We start from the raw sequence: 24,086 nt of genomic DNA on the forward strand, positions 1-24,086 counted from the left end.
CCCCGCCTCTCTCCCTGTCAATCACACAGACCCCGCCCCTCTCCCTGTCAATCACACAAACCCCGCCCCTCTCTGTCAATCACACAGACCCCGCCCCTCTTTGTCAATCACACAGACCCCGCCCCTCTCCCTGTCAATCACACAGACCCTGCCCCTCCCTGTCAATCACACAGACCCCGCCCCTCTCCCTGTCAATCACACAGACCCCGCCCCTCTCCCTGTCAATCACACAGACCCCGCCCCTCTCCCTGTCAATCACACAGACCCCGCCCCTCTCTCTGTCAATCACAGACCCCACCGCCCCCTTTCACTCTCCCGGTCCCCCCGCCCCCCTCCACTCTGCCCGCTGCTGAGCCGCTCTCTCGGTTTACCGTCTTGCAGCGGACTAGGCACTGGGCTCTCTCAGTGAGGACTGAGTGACAGAGGCCTTACCGCTAAAGGGCGATGGAGAAAGGAGGGGAGTGAAGCAGCGGTTCCGGCAGACCGATCTTAACCGGTTCAACCTGCCCAGCCGAGGTGGCTGTTAGTTTGGTTGCTCTTCAGACGAATAGATTTGGGGGTTAATTCTGGTCCAATTTGTAACTTAGAAATAGGAGCAACCTCTTGAGGAGAGCAGTGAGGAATAAAAAGCCCAGGATAGATTCTGATCATTTAATTTGAGAGCCTTCAGCAGAGGAATTCCTGACTCAACATGAACGAGGAGGCCCTGCGAAGCGCTCTGGTATTTTTCCAGAGTGACAGGCCTTCTTCCTATGGAGAGTTTCACAAAGGCCGGAAACTAGATTACCTCCGGAAAGGTGACCTGACTTACTCTGAGTTTTTCAGGGATTTTCTGCTCCCTAATTACCCGTGTATCCTATCTCCTGAGTTCACGGAGAGCTGGAGAAGCCGGCAGCGCTGGGTGAGAGGGGATGGCAAGCCTGACTTTGAACATTTGCTGAAAAATTTTGGTTAGTGTCATTTTATCTTGGGCTGTGTATTTGCCGAAGAACAGGGGAGGGGGTGGGCGGGGACACAGTGGTCCAGGGCTGTCAAAACATCTGCCAAAAATGGAGACTTTGAAAGTGTGTTTTGTGGGTGAGGAGAGTATTGGGCTTAGCTTGTGATATCTGCCATGCTTGGGTAACCCTGACCAACAATGACTGTCCTGGACCAGTGGTGGGAGAAGACCTTTGGACAAGCATCGCTGCAAATCCCCCTGGTGTCTTCAGGGATTAAAGAATAATCTCCAGGAACACTGCTGGGAGAATCCAAGGAGAAAACTAAGGGTAAATGAAAGAATTAAAAAAAAACAAAATTCAACACACACATTAGCTATTGATCAAATATCTGCAAAGGGCAAAAAGGCTGCCTGGCAGTCAAAAATTATTCAATTAAGTAATGAAGATTGGCTGTGGGATAGCAGGATGCTGTAAGTATGGACATATTTGAGATTCAACAGCAGGATTGTGGGGGCGAGGTGGTTGGTGACAGGTGATGACAGCTCCAGGAATATTTCCAGTATGGCTTGCCACCACTGCCCAGGAAATGTTATTCTAGCATGAGTCAGTGCCCTTAGGAGAGAAAAAGAAAGAAGGGGCTTGCATTTATATACTGCCTTTGTCTCAAAACACTGTAAAAGTGTAGCACATTTGAAGTGTAGCTACTGTTATAACGTATGTAATTTATGCACAGCAATGTCCCACAAAGAGCAATATGATGGCTAGAAAATTTGCTTTAGTTGGCTGAGGTGCAGACTCCAGGGAGAACTGACTATTTTTATTTATTCTTCCATGGGATGTGGGTGTCACTGCCGAGGCCAGCATTTGTTGCCCATCCTTAGTTGCCCTTGAGAAGATGGTGGTGATCCGCCTTCTTGATTCACTGCTGTCCCTATGGTGTAGGTACATCCACAGTGCTGTTAGAGAGGGAGTTCCAGGATTTTGACCCAGCAACAGTGAAGAAACGGCAATATGGTTCCAAATCAGGATGGTGTGTGGCTTGGAGGGGAACTTGCAGTGTGCTGTTCCATGCATCTGCTGCCCTTGTCCTTCTAAGTGGTAGAGGTTGAGGGTTTGGAAGGTTGAAGGAAGCTTAACAAGTTGCTGCAGTGCATCTTGTGGACGGTACACACTGCTGCCACTGTGCATGGATGGTGGAGGGATTGAATGTTTAAGGTGGTGGATAGGGTGCCAGAGAAGCTTTGCCCTGGATGGTGCCGAACTTCGTGAGTGTTGTTGGAGCTGAACTCATCCAAGCAAGTGGAGAGTATTCCATCACACTCCAGACTTGTGCCTTGTAGGTGGTGTACAGGCATTGGGATCAGGAGGTGAGTTATTCTCCACAGAGTAACCAGCCCCTGACCTGTTCATGTAGCCACAGTGTTTATATGGCTGGTCCAGTTCAATTCCTGGTCAGTGGTAACCTCCAGGATGTTGATAGTGACATGTTCCAGATTACATCCCCCTGAGAAAGCTGACAGGGCCTTGGTTTAATGTCTCCTCTGAAAACATACACCTCCAATAATGCAGCACACCCTCACTAGTTTCAGTCTAGATTTTGTGCTCAAGGAATGTGACTTAAACCCACCCTTCTAACTTAGAGGTGAGATTCCTATAGACTGAGCCATAGCTAGATGTCATACAAAAAGGACCAAGTTTTAGTGGCACAAATAAAAAATGGCTAACCCATTTTGGTTTGTTTTAATCTCTGCATGGTACCACACATATTTACATTCCAAACCTGCGATTTCTACCACCTAAAAGGACAAGAGCAGCAGATGCATGGGAACTCCACCACCTGCAAGTACCCCTCCAAGCCACATACCATCCTGACTTGGAACTATATCACCTTGCCTTCTTTGTCACTGGGTCAAAATCCTGGAACTTCCTTCCTATCTGCACTGTGGGTGTACCTACACCATGTGGACTGCAGCGGTTCAAGAAGGTAACTCTCCACCACCTTATCAAGTGCAATTAGGGATGGGCAATAAATATTGGCCTAGCCAGTGATGCCCACATCCTGTGAAAGAATAATAAAATAAACATTGCTGCAAGATCTGACAGGTGACTAACAGCCTCAGCACTATCACTGCCACTTTGAAAGCCAGTTACAATAATGTGAGCCAGAGTGCACTGGGTCAATCAACTACAACTTGCATTTATCTTTATATTGCATCTTTATGGTAGTAAATGTCCAAAGGAGCTTCACAGGAGTGTTATCAATTAAAATTTCTCACCTAGTCACATTTTAAGAAAGATGGCTAAAAGCTTGGTCAAAGAGATTCATTTTAAAGGAGTAAAGGGAGGCAGAGAGCTTTGGGAGGGAATCCCAGAACATAAGGCCTTGGCAGCTGAAGGCACATCCACCAATGGCAGAGCGATTAAAATTGGGGGTGCTCATGAGGCTAGAATTGTTATCTTGGTGTAGGAGTTATCTTGGAGAATTGTACGGTTGGAGGACACTACATAGGTAGAGGGGAGATGCCATGGAGGGATTTGAAAAGGAGAATGAGAACTTTAAAATTCAGGTGGTGTTTACCTGGGAGCCAGTGTAGGCCAGCAAGCACAAGGGTGATGGTTGAATGGGGCAGTGCCAATTAGGACATGAGGCCAGAGTTTTGGATGACCTCAAGTTTCCAGAGCTTAGAATGTGGGAGGCTGGCCAGGACTTTGGTGGAATAGTCAAAAGGTAACAAAAGCATGGACGAGGGTTTCTGCAGCAGATGAACTAAGTGGAGTTAGGCAATGCAATGGGGTAGAAATGAGTGGTTGTAATGATGCTGTGTATTTTAGTTGGAAGCTCACCTCAATGTCAGAAATGACATGAAAATTGCAAACACTTTGATACTTGCTGAAACAGTTACCAAGCAGAAGAAAGAGGCGGTGACTAGAAAATGTACTTTATGATGGGGACCAAAGAGGAGGAGCTTAGTATTTACTACTTTTGTGTCAATGGTAAGTGACAGGCTTCTGCTGTACCTCTCCCCTTGACCGCATGAGGCCAAAATGAGGAGTTGACCAGGTGGCAGTTCTTTAAGCCTTACAACAGTCACCAATTTCAGAAGTGCATCATTCACTCTGAAATGATTTGGGGTGACTTGAGATCATGAAATTTGCTATATAAATGTTATATATCTGCCTTGCTTTAAAACTCCAATCAGACTACAAATACTGTTACTGGCTGTCACCTTGAGCTGCCACTTTGGGTGCCTATTAGTATGCCACTCTGATTCTCCAGCAGTATGTTGTTTTCGCTCCCAGGGTCAGGCATGCAAAAAATTGATTCCAAAGCTTCAATGCAAAACAACTGCAAGTGCTAGAAGTTGGAGTAAGGCTTGACCTTTAGCTCATCTGAGTCGCAGCAGGACAATGAGTCACCCTCGGTATCTTGTTGATTGGGCCAAGTAGCAATTGTGTTGGAAAGTGGGGCCATTCAAATGTTTCTGAGTTGTGTGGCCATCTAAGATAGATATTTAGTTACTCATTATGGGATATAATGCTGAGGTTTGGTCATTGATAGATAGATAATGCCAGTAGCACCTCTCCTGTACAGGTTCAAACTTTAAACTTATTATTACACTTAGTTCTTAAATTACATTCTTTCTCCATGTACATTCCTTATAACTCTGCTTTATTGCACTATTTAAACCATTCCCCTTTGCTGTTTGCAGGAGATTATATTGTCCCTGTGGCCAACTGTGATGTGAAGGAATACAATGCAAACCCAAAGCACAATATCCCTTTAAGGGACTACCTCAGTTACTGGAGCGAGCACAGAGAGAGTGGCTATTCATCTCCAAAGGGCTGCTTGTATATGAAAGACTGGCACATGCACAGGTTAGTGCACAGCAGGATTATTCCCACACTGCTCTTTGTTTCAAACAAACAAGTCATTCTTTTTGAACCCTACAATAACCTGTGGTTAGATGATGCAGTGGGTTAGCTAAAAATCAAGCTGAGATCAATGGGATGAAAGTCTCCCTTATTTCCTGGCTGTAATGGTCCTAAATGAAATGACTGGATAGTGTCAACCTGGTCCTCATAGATGAGGCCCCACCACAGAAAGGTACCCTTCCTTGCCTACAAAGAAACAGTAACTGCATTAATTCCATAAGACCATAAGGCATAGGAGCAGAAATTAGGCCATTCGGCCCATCGAGTCTGCTCCACCATTCAACCATGGCTGATAAGTTTCTCAACCCCATTCTCCCGCCTTCTCCCCATAACCTTTGATCCCCTTACCAATCAAAAACCTATCTATCTCAGTCTTAAATACACTCAATGACCTGGCCTCCACAGCCTTGTGTGGCAATGAATTCCATAGATTCACCACTCTCTGGCTAAAGAAGTTTCTCCTCATCTCTGTTCTAAAAGGTCTTCCCTTTACTCTGAGGCTGTGCCCTCGGGTCCTAGTCTCTCCTACTAATGGAAACATCTTCTCCACGTCCACTCTATCCAGGCCTTTCAGTATTCTGTAAGTTTCAATCAGATCCCCTGTCATCCTTTTAAACTCCATCGAGTATAGACCCAGAGTCCTCAAATATCATATGTTAAGCCTTTCATTCCTGGGATCATTCTCGTGAACCTCCTCTGGACCCTCTCCTGGGCCAGCACATCCTTCCTGAGATACGAGGCCCGAAATTGCTCACAATATTCTAAATGTGGTCTGACCAGAGCCTTATAAAGCCTCAGCAGCACATCCCTGCTTTTAAATTCTAGTCCTCTCGAAATAAATGCCAACATTGCATTTGCCTTCCTAACTACCAACTCAACCTGCAAGTTAACCTTAAGAGAATCCTGGACTAGGATTCCCAAGTCCCTTTGCACTCCAGATTTCTGAATTCTCTCCCCATTTAGAAAATAGTCTATGCCTCTATTCTTCCTACCAAAGTGCATGACCTCACACTTCCCCACATTGTATTCCATCTGCCACTTCTTTACCCATTCTCCTAACCTGTCCAAATCCTTCTGCAGCCTCCCAGCCTCCTCAATACTACCTGTCCCTCCACCTATCTTTGTATCATCTACAAACTTAGCCAGAATGCCCTCAGTTCCATCATCTAGATCATTAATGTATAAAGTGAAAAGTTGTGGTCCCAACACTGACCCCTGCAGAACTCCACTAGTCACCGGCCGCCATCCTGAGAAGGACCCCTTTATCCCCACTCTCTGCCTCCTGCCAGACAGCCAATCTTCTATCTATGCTAGTACCTTGCCTCTAACACCATGGGTTCTTATCTTACTGAGCAGCCTCCTGTGCGGCACCTTGTCAAAGGCCTTCTGGAAGTCCAAGTAGATAACATCCATTGGCTCTCCTTTGTCTAACCTACTCGTTACCTCCTCAAAGAATTCTAACATTTGTCAGGCATAACCTCCCCTTGATGAAACCATGCTGACTTTGCCCTATTTTACAATGCACTTCCAAGTATTCTGAAATCTCATCCTTAATAATGGACTCTAAAATCTTACCAACGACCGAGGTCATGCTAATCGGCCTGTAATTTCCTGTCTTTTGCCTCATTCCCTTCTTAAACAGGGGGGTTACATTAGCGATTTTCCAGTCCTCTGGGACCCTCCCTGACTCCAGTGATTCCTGAAAGATCACCACTAACGCCTCCACTATCTCTTCAGCTATCTCCTTCAGAACTCTGGGGTGTAAACCATCTGGTCCAGGTGATTTATCCACCTTCAGACCTTTCAGTTTTCCTAGCACCTTCTCCTTGGTAATGGCCACCATGCTCACCTCTGCCCCCCGACTCTCTTGAACTTTGGGGATGTTACTCGTGTCTTCCACCGTGAAGACTGACGCAAAGTACCTATTCAGTTCCTCCGCCATTTCTTTGTTCCCCACTACTACTTCTCCTGCGTCATTTTCCAGCGGCCCAATGTCCATTTTTGCCTCTCTTTTACCTTTTATATATCTAAAAAAAACTCTTGCAATCTTCTTTTATATTACTGACTAGTTTATCCTCATATTTACTCTTCTCCCTCCTTATTTCTTTTTTAGTTGTCCTTTGTTGGTCTTTGTAGGCTTCCCAATCCCCTGGTTTCCCACTGCTCTTCGCCGCATTGCCTGCTTTCTCTTTAGCTTTTATGCTGTCCCTGACTTCCCTTGTCAGCCATGGTTGCCTCGTCCTCCCTTTAGTATGCTTCTTTTTCCTAGGGATAAATTTTTGCTGTGTCTCCCAAATTACTCCCAGAAACTCCTGCCATTGCTTTTCCTCTGTCTTTCCTGCTAGGCTCATCTCCCAGTCAATTCTGGCCAGCTCCTCTCTCATGCCTCTGTAGTTGCCTTTATTCAACTGTAATACCGTTACATCTGATTCCAGCTTTTTCCTCTCAAATTGCAGGATAAATTCTATCATATTATGGTCACTTCCTCCTAAGGGTTCCTTCACCTTAAGCTCCCTTATCAAATCTGCCTCATTACAGATCACTAAATCTAGAATTGCCTGTTCCCTAGTGGGCTCCACTACAAGCTGCTCCAAAAAGCCATCTCGTAGACATTCCACAAATTCCTTTTCTTGGGATCCACTACCAACCTGATTTTCCCAGTCTACCTGCATATTGAAATCCCCCATGATCACTGTAACCTTGCCTTTCTTACACGCCTTTTCTATCTCCTGGTGTATCTTGTGCCCCACATCCTGACTACTGTTCGGAGGCCTGTACATAACTCCCATTATGGTTTTTTCACCTTTGCGATTCCTCAACTCTACCCACACAGATTCTACATCATCTGACCCTACGTCGTTTCTGGCTATTGATTTAATTTCATTTCTTACTAACAAAGCAACCCCACCCCCTCTGCCAACCTGCCTATCTTTTCGATAGGATGTATATCCTTGGATATTTGGCTCCCAGTCCTGATTTCCTTGCAGCCATGTCTCCGTGATGCCCACCACATCATACCTGCCAATTTCAATCTGCGCCACAAGCTCATTTACCTTATTTCATATACTGCATGCATTCAGATACAACACCTTCAGTCCTGTATTTCCCAATGGAAAGAAAACCGATGGACAAGATTTCACTTTTTAAAACTTTTACCGTAACAAACCAATCGGCCCTTGAGTCACATTCACCAGCAGCCATATTCCATCCGAAGTCCCGAACACAGGTAACACCGACAAAGTGCCCGCCTACGCACATTCTCTCACTCGGGTAATGACAGTCCTGATGGCTTAGCTATCCAAAGTTTCTTTTTTAATCGACCAACCAACACACTCAGTTTATGGTCCAGTTCTCTGATACAAACATTCAGCTTGCTCACACGCTGCCTCACCAAGAGGATCTGGAGTTGTATTTTCTTCATACTGTCAAACAGAAAACTAGTCTATTCGTAGAGAGCTTGGCTCGCTCCTCTCACACGAATTCTGTGTTCTGAACTGCTTGCCACAAGACAAGCTCGAAGCCGAACCACTGCATTTAGCTTTCTATATACTTGTAGCTTTAACCTTCATCCCCATAGCAACCACATGGGCATTTCTTGGAGCCTGATAATGTCATAACCAGGAAACCCCACCCCACCAGCCCCTCAGAATACTTCCCAATTTCACTTTGGTCCTAAAGGGTACATCACACAAAAAGAAAATACCAAAGAACATGAGGCATCACAGGCACTGAATTACATGCCAAAACTGGCTAACCAGTACTGACATTGTACAGATCAATGATGAGGCCCATTTTGGAGTGTGTTATCCAGTATTGCCTACCCTATCTCTAAACGATATAAAGCAGAGGTGATTCAGTCTTCGTGGACAACATAGGACAAGCTCTGTTCTGTCAAGAAATTAGATCATGACTGATCTGTACCTCGGCTCTATTTACCTGCCTTGGTTCCATATTGCTGTCAAGTTGTATATGCAAAATATATCACACAACAAATTCTTTCTTTGCTTAGTGTTGCATAGAAATGAACATGATTGTTAACTGAGATTGACATACAGAAAGAAAGAAGAGAAAGAAAGACTTGCATTTAAACAGAGCCTTTCACGAACTCAGGACAACGGGAGGCACTTTATAGCCAATTAAATCCCTTTGAAGTGTAGTCACTGTTGTAATGTAATGACAGGTGGAGTTTGGATTGCATTTAATATTCAAGCAGCTTTAGTAGTTCAACAAGTAAAGGTAAAGGAATACAGTTATCTTGCTTGCCATCTCTGATTTGTCTCTCTTTAGTATGCAGACTGTAATTTGCTGTTCTCCTCCTGATATTTTCTTTCTCCCCATTGCTTGCCCTGATCTTGATCTGTTCATCACAGAGTTCAGTTTCCTGCTGTTGTCCCTCTCTCTGCTCTCATTAATATTCTGGTTCTTACTTCCCTCAATGTCCTGGCAACTGATCTTCCTGCTCTGCTCCCTAAAGACCTGGTTCTCGTTTTTCTGATATCCGCATTCCTGATTTCTTACTCTCCCTGGATATCCTTGTTCCAATCTCCCCAATGTTCTAGTTCTAATTATGCTCAAAGAGCCCCTTTCTGATTTATTATCCTGCTTCTCAATCCCCTCAATGTTTGGGTATCATCTGCCTAATTTGCTCTCCCTGGATATCTTGATTTACCATTCTTCTGAGTCTCCCTGATCTGCTGTCCTCATTGTCCTGGTTATCCAATGATGGAGAAGCAGGACTAAAAATGTGCTTCCAAAATGACAGATCCCCAAAACTCAAATAAGATAAGCCAGCAATAAATTAAAAATGAATCATGTACTAAAGCTATCAGAGCTTCACAAACTGGACATTCAGAGATCACAGACTGAACAAAGAACAAAGAAAAGTACAGCACAGGAACAGGCCCTTCGGCCCTCCAAGCCTGCGCCAATCATATTGCCCATCAACTAAAACATCATATCCCTCTATTCCCATCCTATTCATGTATTTGTCAAGCTGCCTCTTAAACACCACTATCGTACCTGCTTCCACCACCTCCTCTGGCAGCAAATTCCAGACACTCACTACCCTCTGCGTAAAAAACTTGCCACGCACATCTCCTTTATAGTTTTCTCCTCTCACCTTAAATCTATGTCCCCTAGTAATTGACTCTTCCACCCTGGGAAAAAGCTTCTGACTATCTACTCTGTCCATGCCACTCATAATTTTGTAAACTTCTATCAAGTCACCCCTCAATCTCCATCGCTCTAGTGAGAACAATCCGAGTTTCTCCAACCTCTCCTCATAGCTAATAACCTCCAGACCATGCAGCATCCTGGTAAACCTCCTCTGCACCCTCTCCAACGCCTCCATATCCTTCTGGTAATGTGGTGACCAGAATTGCACGCAATATTCCAAGTGTGGCCTACCCAAGGTTCTATACAGCTGCAGCATGACTTCCCAGCTTTTATACTCAATACCCCTGCCAATGAAGGCAAGCATGCCATATGCCTTCCTGACTACCTTATCCACCTGTGTTGCCACTTTCAGTGACCTGTGGACCTGTACACCCAGATCCCTCTGCCCGTCGATGCACTTAAGGGTTCTGCCATTTACTGTATAATTCCTGCCTGTATTAAATCTTCTAAAATGCATTACCTCTCATTTGTCCGGATTAAACTCCATCTGCCATTTCTCCGCCCAAGTCTCCAACCGGTCCATATCCCGTTATATCCTTTGACAATCCTCTTCACTATCTGCAACTCCTCCAATCTTAATGTTGTCTGCAAACATACTAATTAGCCCAGTTACATTTTCCTCCAAATCATTTATATATACTACAAACAGCAAAGGTCCCAGCACTAATCCCTGCGGAATTCCACTAGTCACAGCTCTCCATTCAGAAAAGCACCCTTCCACTGCTACCCTTTGTCTTCTATGACCAAGCCAATTCTGTATCCATCTTGCCAGCTCACCTCTGATCCCATGCGACTTTACCTTCTGTACCAGTCTGCCATGAAGGACCTTATCAAAGGCCTTACTGAAATCCATGTATATAACCATATTCCATGTGAAAATGGACGGTGCACCATATTTTAACCTAAAAGGGCCTAAAATGAATGCATTGGAATAAATTTGGTGAAGAGTGACCAGGATGACAGCCTTAAGAGACTAAGATATGAAGAAAGGCTCAAACAACAAATTTACTAATATCATTAGAGAAAAGTAAACTGAGAATATGTCAGATGTTCAGAATGCTATGGATAAGTTAGTAAGCAAGGTATTCAACTAGGACAATGAATAAAGGACTATAGGCCATTGGATACAGGGGAATGTGATGAGTTGGATCCAAAATTGGCTCAGCGACAGAGAACAAAGGGTAAGGGTAGATGGATGTTTTGCGAGTGGAAAGTGGTCTCCCGTGGCATTCTACAAGCCTCAGTGTTGGGTCTCTTGCTGTTTATTGTGTATATTAATGACTTGGGCTTAAATGTGGGTGGCATGATTGGCAAATTTGCATATGATGCAAAAATTGACTGTGTAATTGATGGCGAAAAAGATAGCTTTTGTCTCCAGAATGATGTTAATGGTTTAGTTGAGTAGGCGGAAAAGTGAACTCAATCCAAAGACGTGAGATGATTGCATTTGGGGAAGGCAAAAAAAGCTCGGGAATACACAATAAATGGGAGGATATTAGGAGGGATAGAGGAAGTGAGAGACCTTGGAGTGCATGTCCACAGGTCCCTGAAGGTGGTAGGACAGGTGGATAAGGCAGTAAAGAAAGCATATGGAATGCTTTCCTTTGTTGGATGAGGTAAAGAATACAGAAGCAGGGATGTGATGATGGAACTGTATAAAACACTAGTTAAGCTAAAGCTAGAATTTTGTGTTAACCTCTAGTCACCACATTACATGAAGGGCATAATTGCCCTAGAGAGAGTGCAGAGGAGATTTACAAGAATGTTGTCAGGGCTTGAAAATTACAGCTATGAGGAGAGATTGGATAAACTGGGGTTGTTTTCCTTTGGAATTGAGGAGGCTGAGGGGTGACCCAATTGAGGTGTAAAAGATTAACAGGGGTCTAGATAGAGTAGACAGGGGTGCCCTGTTTCCCCTAGTGGATAGGTCAGTTATCAGGGGGCACAGATTTAAGGTGGTTGGAAGAAGGATTAGAGGGGACATGAGGAAAAACTTCTTCACTCAGAAGGTGGTGGGCTTTTGAAATTCATTGTCTGGTTTGGTGGTGGAGGCAGAAACCCTCAACTTATTTAAAAGGCACCTGGATCTCTAGCTAAAGTGCTGTAATTTGCAAGGCTGCAGACTGGGTGCTGGAAGGTGGAATTAGAATGGGCAGCTAGTTTTTTATTTTCTCTCTCAGCTGGGGCAGACGCATTGGACTGAATGGCCTCTTTCTGTGCCGTAACTTTTCTATGGTCCTATGACACAAGGACAAAGTTCACAAGCCGCGACCAGTTCGGGCAGATTATATAGTCTGTGGAAGGAGCAGATTTGATGGATGTTTTTTACACTGTTGTGATATTCCTAAATAAACCCTGGCATTTTTTGGATTTTAGGGTTTTCCCCAATCATGGAGTTTACAGTACTCCTCTCTTCTTCCAGTCTGACTGGCTGAATGAATACTGGGACACAATCGAATTGGACGATTATCGCTTTGTTTACATGGGTCCCAAAGGATCATGGTAAGTGTATTCTGTACCAGAAAGAGTTTGCTCCTCTAACAAAGGACATATTGGGTTGCCCATAAATAGAGACAATGCAATGCTTGCAAAGCTGTGACACAGTTACACAGAGTAATATGGAGTTTACAGCACAGAAACAGGCCATTCAACCAAGGTGATCTATGCCAGAATTTAGCACCACATGAGCCTCTTCCTATCCATCCAACCCTAACAGTATATCCTTCTTTTCTCCTTCATGTTTCTTTCTAACTTTCCCTTCAATGTATCTATGCTACCTGTATCAACTACTCCATGTGGTAGTCAGTTCTGCATTAGTTAAAGAGATTTCTCTTGAATTCTTATTGGATTTATTCCTTTTCTGGTATATGTTTAATTTCCTTTTGAAAGTTACTATTGAATCTGCTTCCCTTACTTTTAAGACTGTGCATTCCAGATTATAACTTGTTGTGTAAAAAAAAAAGTATCTTCATCTCCCACCTGTTTCTTTTGCTAATTATCTTAAATTTGTGTCCTCATACCAGTGGAAACAGGTTGTCCTTTAAATTCCTCTAACTTTGAGTGGTGCACTAATCCATCTTTCGGATGAGACATTAAACCAAGGCCTGTCTGCTCTGTAAAAGATCCTATCATACTATTGTCACGACTCACTGGGAATAGTGCACTGCAATATCAAGACCCACTGCCTCCGCGCCACAACAAGTGTGAAAATGTTTGATCAACCCACCTAATTGTTTAATTTAGGTTAACAGAACATGAGCACCATGTTTGTAAACTTAATCAGTAAATAACAGTTAATTGAACAAATTGTCTTTAACCAGTGGCAGAAGAAAGAAACATGAACTACTAATTTCTAACTCTATAACCTAAACTCTACCCCTTCTTAAGTCCCTATACTTATACACACATACAAGACACATAAGACACATAAAATCATGGATTTTAAGGGTGGGATAAAACAGTTCAATAGCACCAATTCCAGAGTACAGGATTCGATGGGTTGATTTTGATTGATGTCTTCCAAATTCCTTTCAGTTCTTTGTTGATGACATGAGATGGTTTTTCAGCACTTTCAGTCTTTAGTTCACTGGTTGAGCATTTACTTTTCAATGTCTCTAAAATGATTTTCCCCTTGACAGGAGTGTTCAGGGAGAGAGCAGGTTATAGAGATATGAGGAGAAAAAGCCAGCTAGCTATTATCGTAGAATTACTGGAATCTTACACACACAGGAGAGAGAAGTTTTATGTCTTTTTTCTTTCAGGCTAGGAGCTATTCTGCTGCACTGCTCTCACACAAGCCCTGGTCACCTGTTCAGGAGCCAATTAAAACGTTATTGCCAGGCAGTTCCCCATTAGACCAGAAACAAAAACAAAAAGTGCTGGAAAAGCTCAGCAGGTCTGACAGCATCTGTGGAAAGACGGAGTTAACGTTTGGAGTCCGTATGACTCTCCTTCTAACTCCAAACGTTAGCTCCGTCTTTCTCTCCACAGATGCTGTCTGACCTGTTGAGTTTTTCCAGCACTTTTTGTTTTTGTTTCAGATTTCCAGCATCCGCAGTATTTTGCCTTTACCCCATTAGACCAGACTCCTCCTCAGCACCATCCTGTCTTTCATGGCACACTCTGTTCCAGCACAGCAACATTGTATATATCCCTCACACTGTTCCAGTAGACATGTCCTTCAAACTGCAGCCATTGTCATTTTAATTCACAGTGCAACAGAAATAAAGAGATATATTCTTTACACTATGTTGAAAAAGAGCCGGGGAGTTATCCCAGGTCCCTTGGCCAATATTTATCCCTCATCAACAGCACTAAAAGCAGATTAGCTAGTAATTATCACATTGCTATTTATGGACACTTGCTGTGCGCAGATTGGCTGCCGCATTTCCTACATTACAATAGTGATATTTCAAGAAGTATTTTGGGATTCCTGAGGTAGTGAAAGATGCTATATAAACACAATTCTTTATATGTATATATTATAACAGAAGTTAAAGTAGCTGTGAATCAACCAAGTTCAGCTCAGGAGTCAAAATAAAGTAGAACATAAAATTGATCAATATTGAAGAGCTGAGATATAGTAGTAACACAACAGTTTATTTAATGTGGGAATGTCACAAGGCACTTCACAAAAAAGAAACAGATGCCAAGCAGCAGCAAGAGTTGAAGAGGTGACCAAAAGCCTAGTTTAATAGATATGTTTTATGAAAGCTAGCCAGGTGGAGGAGTTTTTAAATTTGTTCTCAAGATGCGGGTGATGCAAAGCCACATTTAGTGTCAATCTCTCTGTGTCCTGAGAAGATAGTCGTGACCCTTCTTGAATTACCACAGTCTTTATGACAATGGTACTCCCACAATGGCACTAGATGGGGAATTCCAGAATTTTGATTCAGCATAGGGTGGGAGTTCTGAAGAATATGATAAGGTTTGCTGATTGCTTTGCCAGTACTGACGAAATGGAGAGAAGAGAGGCAGACAGCCAGAATCTGCAGAATGGAAGATATGTAATGGCACATATGATTGAAAATAGTAGAGGTTGAATGGCTGAGACCATGCCTTGTAGGCAAGGATGGGGTTTGGAATTCAGTGGGACTCAGTGGAGGTTTGCAAGGGCACATAATGTGTGAACTAATCTTGGTAATGTTCCCAATGTGATATAGAAAAATCCCATTTAAATCAATACATATTACCTATAAGATGATTGAATCGTAACTCCTGGTAAAAACCTCCATAAATACATCAACTCCCCAATAGGCTAAACTCCAGTCCCCATTGTAGAGTCAGTTGTACATTAACACTTAGGGCAAAATTTTTAGCTTGGCGGGCTGGCGCGCTCCCGACCCTCTCGAGCATAAAATGACATGCTTTGATGTTGGGCAAGTATCCAGACGTCAACACGCAGTCGTACGATATTTCGGTTGGCAGGCGTGCGCGGGAATCAACAGCGTGCTTGCCAACCATTAAAAGACCTGTTAAGGCCATTAAAGTATCAATTGACTGACATGTTCCACTGCCCGTCCAATCTTATGGTTGGCGGGCAGGCGGAAAGGCCAAGCGGCCTTTGCACTTTTTAGGAAACTTCATCTGTGGGTGGAATGAGGTTTCCTAAAGCAAATAAGAATAAAATGAACATTTTTAAATTTAATTAATAACATGTCCCTGCTCATATGACAGAGTCACATGAGGGGACCATTTTTATAATGCTTTTCAATTGTTTTTTTTTAAAACTCTTCATCTCTCTGAGGCAGCTCCATGCCTCAGGGAGATTCTGAAGTGCACACTCACGCGCATCTGTGAAGTTCGCACTCGCCTCGCTCGTCCTCCTGCTCCCACCTGCACAGGCAGCACTGAGTGCTGCTGCTCGGGTTTCACGCTGGGCGGGCCTTAATTGACCCACCAGTGTGAAGCCGACCGCCCCCACTGAGCCCGCCCGACAAGGACAAGATTCTGCCCTTAATTACAAATTGACATGGCTCCTGCCCTGTTAACGTCTTGTTCTGTTAAACAAGTTTTTAGTTGCAGTGGGTATGTAGTACTTTAAGAGAAGAGAACATTTTAGTTCATCTACGAATCTCCCAAGTTTAAAAATTCAACACTGTTTTTCATTCCCCTCCATATTGTCACAGCTGACTAGATATCCAAATCCCTTTTTGTGATGTGCCTCTGCTCTCTCCCTGAGCAGATATATCCTGGATATAATTCTGGGTTCATCCCTTCTTGAGACTGAAAATGATGACATTAGGTGAAGAGGATAAACTTGGTGAAGTGAAAAGCAAGGAGGGAATCTCATAAAGGATATCTAGCTTCTTACTGGCATGATACATTTCCTTTTCCTCTTCCCTGTTGTAGGACACCATTTCACGCTGATGTTTTCCGATCGTACAGCTGGTCAGCCAATGTCTGCGGACGGAAGAAGTGGCTCCTGTTCCCACCTGGTCAGGAGGAACATTTGAAGGACCGCAGTGGTAACCTTGTTTATGATGCTCAGTCTCCGATCCTGCAAGACAGGGATCATTACCCAAAGTACAGCCAGTGCTGTCAACCCATTGAGGTGGTGCAGGAAGCTGGAGAGGTCATCTTTGTCCCCAGCAGTTGGCACCATCAAGTATACAATCTGGTATAGAAAACAAATTTTGTGGATGGCACTTTTCTTTTAGTGTTGGTTTCACTGGTGTGATGATATGTGTATATTTTTTATTTTTTTACATATGTTATGTATATATTCTGTGTGGGTAAGGGAATCTGTGTGTGTCTGTAAGTGTCCAGGGTTAATCAAAGGAGAGATTTTTGGAGTCAAATTGTCTGTGGAGTACAGGTGTTATCCCTTTGCATTTGTAATGAGACCTTAAGGTGGGTTTTAATTTACAAGTAAACAGAGTAGATTTGAAATTTACATTTGGGGTTAAGTACTGAAATTGATGTGTAGCTATTGCATTTCAAAAAAGTCCAAAGGCGCCAAGGAACATTTGCATCTTACAGGAGATTCGTGAGTAAACGGGGGCAGACATTTAAAATTTTATTGATCCAAAATAGAGGTAACATAGGAACATAATACATTAATATTTGGGGAACCTAAGCTTAATGGGATTTGTGAAGACAATGGAGAACGAAGATTAAAGGAGAAAAACGTATTTATGAGAACAGATTTTCAACTGGAGTAAGTTGCTGTGGGGAAATGTCTCACTGAAGGTCAGCTCCTTTTGTTTTTGGCTGTGAAAGATCTTTAATTGAAGAAAGCAACTCAGTCTTAGGCCAGGAGAACATTGGTCCCGTGAAACCATTTGATTTGAATCTGCCTTTGGAAAACCTCATTGCCGTGTTTGGTTCTGGGACATCGTGGATTATACTTCTGGTGGCAGTAAAAGGCAATTTCTTGATTTGGGTAACATTTCCTGGATTTTACAGTCAAGAATCTATAAAGGCTGTTGCCAAAAAGATAGTCTCATTGTGTACCTTTGGTAAAACATTTTTTGGGGTTATTTTGTAAGCTCTTTTCTAACTGTGTAACTTTTACCTTGTGGGCTTAAGTTTTATCTTTTCTTTTAGTAAACATTTTTATTCTTCGAATTTTAAGTTATCACTGAAGTCCTGTGCTTCTGTGTTCAGTAACTATCCCTCCATGTTTCTACAATACGAAAAGAAACAGACTACAATCAGCCGAGACGAATTTCAACCTGAGATCTGGCTTGTTCAGCATTAACATCAGCTGTGGTCGTAACACTGGCCATATATTGTTAAGAGTGACTGATTTGTAACAGTTAAAAATAAGAGGATTGTTGGACAATTGCAATGCAGCTCACACTTGATCTTGCTGTTAATATCATGGAATAACAAGTTTCTGGCCAGAAGGATTCTACCATAAAATCAGGGCCAATAAGGGGGGGGCCTGAAAGGTAAATTATCCTATTAAGCGATGTATATCTTCAGAAGGGACTTCTGAGGCATCTCTCTTTGGGATGCAAAAGCCCTAGGCCTCTAGGACACCTGATATAACTAGAACACCTTTTTATGTTTTAGTTTACAGGCTTAATTTGTGGAGTTGCGGTTTTTAATTTTGCACTCATAATTGTCAACCTAATTAATTAATTAATTGCCCTCTCTTTTGAAGTGGTGCAATCTATAATAAATCATTTTATATTCTTCTATTCAGGAAGACACCATCTCCATCAATCACAACTGGCTGAATGGCTGCAACATAGACACTATGTGGCAGTTCCTACAGGGGGAACTGACGGCAGTCCAGGAGGAGATCGGGGAGTGGAAGAACTGTATGGAGGGCTGGCATCAACATTGTCAGGTATTGGTGGAGAGGGCAATTTATCTGTTTATTCCTTCGCCTTCATGACTGAATTTCAATGCAAATTAGAAAAGCACTGCAAATTGGAACACGACATAGTAATACAAGTTTTATGCATTCTCAGGATTCAGGCATCGCTGGCAAGGCTACCATTCATAGCTCATTGCCCTGTAAAGATAGTAGTGGGCTACCTTCTTGGACTACTTAAATCTGTGTGATGTTCTTTGTAGCTGTTTGATGTTTGCCTTGCTCGGTAATTCAGAACCAACTACATTGGTGTGGATCTGGAGTTACCATAATGGCAGATTTCCTTCCCTAAAGCTATCAGTGAACCAATTAGGTATTTATGGTAATTAACAGCTTTTTTAAACTGAATTCAAATTCTCAATTCAATTTGTCATGTTGGAAGTTGAACTTGTGTTCTCTGAGCAGTTAGTTTAGATCTCTGGATTACGAATACTCTGTCTTGTTATAGCCAGTCCCTTGGCATGACTTGCTTCAACTCCAGTTCGATGGGTTCTGGGATGGCTGATAAGTCCAATGCATAATCTACAGACTCTGCCACATGTGGGGCAGGTGGTGTTTGGAGGTTGGATAGATGGGTTGCTTGGAGGTTTGTGCACTCACTCTGCCACCTTGACTTTGCCTCTGCACATTCCCCACAAACTCTGTTGATGTGTTCAGTTCCTTCCTGAGTAATCCTTCTCCATTTTGGTCAGTCACAAGCCAGAGTCTCCCATGAGTCAGTGGGTATGTTTGAGTTTTCGGGGATGCTTTGAGGATATCCCTAAAGCATTTGCACTGTCCTACCCAAAGCTGCTGTGACTGAGTTCTGAGTAGAGCAGTTGCTTTCGGTGTCTGGTGTCAGGCATACAAACGACATATCCAGCTCCTGCGGAGCTGGTTTGAGTGATTAGTATCTTGATGCTGGACAATTTGGCTTGGTAGAGGAGGCTGCTGTTGGACTGCTTTTCTTGCCACCGAATTTGAAGGATCTTGGGAAGGCACTGCTAATAGTACCTCTCCAGTGCTTTGAGGTGCCTGCTGTAGGTCTCCAAAGGATATAGGAATGCAGGGATCACTGTTGCCCAGTAAACCGTGGTGCATACAGTAGCATAAACACTACATAACCAGTACAGATTGTTCTTCTCACCAGGCCTAAGGCACGTTCTTGAGACAGTACACAACGAGCATTACTCTGCATCTGATTGTTCTGCATTTAGCCTGCGTGTGTTTAACACCAAATCTGAACAGTGCTCCATTCCATGCCACAAACGTCCTGAGCACAATATATGATATAGAAGAATATTTAATGGGAAGTGTGTACTTAATGGGTAAGAATAGTCCCCAAACTCTATTACTGAGAAAATGGAGGAAACATAGGGCTCCACACACAGGAATTTGACAAATTGTAGCTTCAGAGAAATAAAAATGACAGTCATACCTCTAAATCCACAATGTGTTTGAAGTTGATGTGCCTCTATGGGGCGTGTGTGTAAACTCCATGTCAGGGAAGCAGAAAATCAGCTCCTGTAGATTTATTCTGGCGCCTGCAGCTGGGAATAGCTGGAAGCCCCACCGGGAGAGTTGGGCACTGCTCAGGCAGAAAGGAGAACAGATTGTCAATACAATTCCTAAATAAAGGGGCCCAAAGCTGGTAGAGCCATCAGATTGGAGGGGAAATCCCTCCAGAGGACTTGTTTCGGCTCCATCTGCAGCCTTTTTTCCATGCAGCCCCATCATTGGGGCATGGAACCTCTGGCTCTGAGGTCCCCCAACCTGCTGTTGGAGGATGCATCCACAGAGCTGTTGGGTTCTGCACTCAGTGGGAGTCCATTCTGACATCTCACTCATTAGTCCCTTAATTGCTTATTATTGGCTCCCTGCCACTGCTGAATGGGTAGCTGCTGCTAATACCTTGTCAGTCTTTCCACCCCACCCCAACTAGAGCTGTACCTTGAGTGTCCTGCCATCCATTCTTAATTAGTACATTTTCTTAGATAATATCACCACCTTCAACACCTCTTTGATCCTTTTGTCTGTGACATCGTTTGATTATCTGCTCCTATCACTGCTTGCTTGCCCTACAACACCCCACCCTTAACTTCTCTCCCCCGCCGCCCCCCAACTTAAACCAGCTTATATTTCACCCCTCTCCTAACTATATTCAGTTCTGTTGAAGGGTCATGAGGACTCGAAACGTCGACTCTTTTCTTCTCCGCCGATGCTGCCAGACCTGCTGAGTTTTTCCAGGTAATTCTGTTTTTGTTTCGAGCTGCTGCTAATGTTCACCTGCCTCTGGCAAGAATGCTGGGTAGCGCAAACACATCTGGGTGCCAACTCAACATTCTTATCTCTGATAAAAGCAAAATACTGTGGATGCTGGAAATCTGAAAGATCTTGCTCCCAATCGCACCTTCAAACTCACCTTTGCAGGACCAGGAACATTCTGCCCTATATGTGCTGCAAATAGTGTGTGAAGAATTCTCTTTTTTAACTTATTACCATGTTAACTCTGCTGCTGTATGTTAACAAACCTTAACTGCAACCATAAACACTATTTCCTTGTTGGGTAGCTGACACACTGGGGGAGATTTCAACCCTACCATTCAACAGGTGGACAGTTAATGCCACCGGAGACATACCCACCAAATTCCTGAATGTTTCGTTCCAATTCCTATTTTAACCTGCTATTCTAGGCATGCAGAAAAAGTGCCTGATGGGTTTTCTCTTCAAGTATGCAGACAGCCATATCCGGGTCTCATGATGAAATTTTAGGCTCAACCTCACAACACCTAGTCCCTTGCTGAACCCCTTAGCCACACACCTACCTGCCTCCCTGTAGGTGGCCATTGGAGGTCAATTTTTGAAAAGCTGGAATTTACTTTCCACCCATTTTTCACCCTTTGAGTGGGCAGACAGCTGGTGATGATAATGACATTAACCAGTTAAAATCACTATGGCCTTATTCCACTTTGGGCAGGTGGGAAATTAACTCTCCAGCATGGCTTCCTGCCACAAACTCACTGCAAGTTAAAATCTACCACTACCTTTTGGACATTGAGAGAGGCATGTCAGTATTTGCAGGAGTTCCCAACATAGCAACGTTTTGAAAACTTTTTGTAAATGGTACAGTATACGTAGGTCTACTGTGACTTGAACACTGTGTTATGGAAAGTTTTGAGGGTGGTTTGAATACACATTTTCTTTTCCCCCTTCTCATCTTTCCTAAGTACAAGCGATTGGTGCTGGTACAAACAGCCAACTCCTAGAGGTCTTGCTTCGGTGTTAGTATTTTTTTTACATGCTGTATTTTAGTGCCATACTTGCAAACAAAGTATCTTGAATGGCACACTATAAATGTCAAATATAGTGAAATACCAGCAGGTCAGCTGGTGTGAGAAAAGGTGGTGTCGGGAATGCTCTTCATGGGATGGCTTTAAATCAGATTGTTGGGGCCGTTGCAAAGGAGCTTTATTCTGGCTGACCTGAAATTCTTACTTAACAGATTATTCTACATCTAACCCTGCTGCATTTGACTTGGGAGTGCTTGAGGAGACTGGGATTTATTTTGTGTCCAATCCATTTGTCCCTGACCTGGGAGAGTTTCATGGGTAGCAAGAATTTTACTTATACTTGACCAGAGTTTATATAATCTGAGAGTGCTTGATATTGTTGAACAAATAAAAAGGTAGAAATTCAAATTCCTAAGCACTGATATTATAGTGAGTAGCCCAAACCACTAACATTCAGAATTTTAAAAACATACAATTTTTAATTCTCTCTGGTGAGCAATCTCTGTGTTCCTATTTGGTGCAGCTCCTCTTGAAATCGTGCACTGGAATCAACTACTGTGAATTCTACAACTTCCTGAAAATAATCGCAAAAAATAGGATAGCAGCACTCGAGACTACTTCAGGAGACTCATCAGCCCTCCACAGTACATTTCCTGCAGAACTGTCCGCGCTCAGGCCGTGTCACTCAATGTTTGATTTACACCGGACTGAAGATGTACTGACTTTAATGCTCGCCAATGAGGACTTCAAGAGGCTAGATGCAGATTTATTGGATCCTCATCCAGAGGACCTGCTGCATGAGATTAAAGAAATTACAGATTCTGCTTTGTCTTAATATTCTACTTCCTGTTATTTCTTGTAAACCAAGTTAAATGGCAACTTTTGTTTCTTCTGTTCAAGGAAAGGGTGGAATTCCAAAATGCCCTCAGGGTTAAGAAAGGAGGAGGAATAAGCAACCAAGGTCACACTTATTGCTTAGCCTATTGCAAGCTGCATAAGGATCAAGCGTGAAAGCATAATGGCTACGATAGTGCAGCAATTGTCATTAAAGTATTAATTCAGACAAGGAGTTCAAATTCCATGACGGTTTCAAAAGATTGTACTAGTAAAAGTGACCATAAAGATCTTGGATCATCAGAAAAGCAGAACTGGAAGACTTCCTCTGGGAAAGGAAACCTTCTGTCTTTGCCCAGTCTGGCCTACATGACTCCTAAATCACTATAGTATCATAGAAGCACAGTTACAACATGAGGTGTGACAATTAAATGAAAAAACAGGGTCAAGACTTGGTGCTGCAGCACTTCAACAGTTGAATGGCCTGCCAATTCTACTTGTCCTGAAAAGATGTTTAAAACTTTATTTCAAACAAAAGTTTTAAATCATAAAAGATTCATATTACTTGATATACCTACTGTTACTCCTGATTTGAAGCGTGGGATGAATTGCACCTGCCTGTGGCCCCAGTGGGAGAGCTGTGCTCTGAAGGAGTGTGGCTTGGAACAAGCTCTCCAATGTTGTAGTCCAGATTCCCAGCTGGGAGCACAGTAAAGAAAAAGCTTATATTTTGCTGAGTTCAATGAAAATGGAGAAACATCCAGCTATGTCTCTGATAAAAATGCTAGAAATGCATAGTGGGTTGGTCAGGATGGGAAGGACAAAAATGATGTAGGATGTAAGTCCATCTTCACAACATTACAGCCTTTTTCCTTTCAAATGTTGGGTCCAGTGATTGAGTTCCAGTGTTTTGTTTTTGTATCAAATTTCCAGAGCATACATTTTTTTAAAAAACCCTTTTTGGGTGCTTCTTTATTAAAAGGAGCTGAGACATTAAAGAAACATAGTCAATGGCAACAGCACAGCTCTGTACAGAGCCCAGAGTATTAACAACCTGCAGCAGGCCTTCTCCAGCTCTGCATGCAGCATGGAAACATGTCCATTAGCCTTTGCATTAAGACTGCCAATTTTAGTAAATGTTGGCAGCTTGACCAGTTCATTAGCACACAGGATCTCTTTAGCATATGGCAGGGAATCTGACACCAATACAGTGTCTCCATGTCGTGTGGCTGGGTCATGAACATTAACACTCAAATGCAGCACATCGGGTCTCCAGGCCGTATGGCTGGGAGTTGAACACCAACCCTCTTGGTCTCTGTCACATAGCAGGGCCTGGATCACCAAAAGGGACTGCTGCCTAACAATAAATTTATGAAAGGAGAGCGCAGCACACGCAAGTAGCTTTACTGCAACAGTGACGCAAGAACATTTTCTACACAAGCTCGAGATTCTTGGGGCTGTGTGAAGCATTTGTAATTGTGACCACAGAACACTGAATATTGGATGCTTGAATGTTGTTGAACGGAGATGCAAAGGGAACCCCAGGGACTCTTATGAAGGGAAGACAAGAGAGAAATAAAACTCATCCCTAGAGTGCATTACATACCT

At 43.2% G+C, this 24,086-nt stretch overlaps 1 protein-coding gene and 1 long non-coding RNA gene across 4 annotated transcripts in view; both read left to right on the plus strand.

The window, feature by feature from the left end:
* Nucleotides 1-24,086, plus strand: part of LOC144679930 (uncharacterized) — an 871,259-nt gene that overhangs the window by 434,199 nt on the left and 412,974 nt on the right. The gene's annotated exons all lie outside the window — the stretch shown is intronic.
* On the plus strand, nucleotides 370-22,710 carry jmjd4 (jumonji domain containing 4). 3 transcript variants are annotated; one of them, XR_013576447.1, is made up of 7 exons: nucleotides 370-950; nucleotides 4,652-4,817; nucleotides 12,426-12,551; nucleotides 16,401-16,668; nucleotides 18,202-18,348; nucleotides 22,168-22,574; nucleotides 22,606-22,710. XR_013576447.1 is itself a non-coding variant. In XM_078540902.1 (6 exons), exons 1-6 carry the CDS (start codon nucleotides 692-694, stop codon nucleotides 22,477-22,479), a joined length of 1,278 nt encoding a protein of 425 aa, XP_078397028.1. In that variant the 5' UTR covers nucleotides 370-691; the 3' UTR covers nucleotides 22,480-22,710. The 3 variants fall into 3 exon arrangements, 2 of the variants coding, with proteins under 2 accessions (XP_078397028.1, XP_078397029.1); XM_078540902.1 differs by having other exon boundaries at nucleotides 22,168-22,710; XM_078540903.1 differs by lacking the exon at nucleotides 12,426-12,551 and having other exon boundaries at nucleotides 419-950; nucleotides 22,168-22,710.

This window comes from Cetorhinus maximus, chromosome 4 (genome assembly GCF_964194155.1).
Source record: "Cetorhinus maximus chromosome 4, sCetMax3.hap1.1, whole genome shotgun sequence".
NCBI classification, from domain to species: domain Eukaryota; kingdom Metazoa; phylum Chordata; class Chondrichthyes; order Lamniformes; family Cetorhinidae; genus Cetorhinus; species Cetorhinus maximus.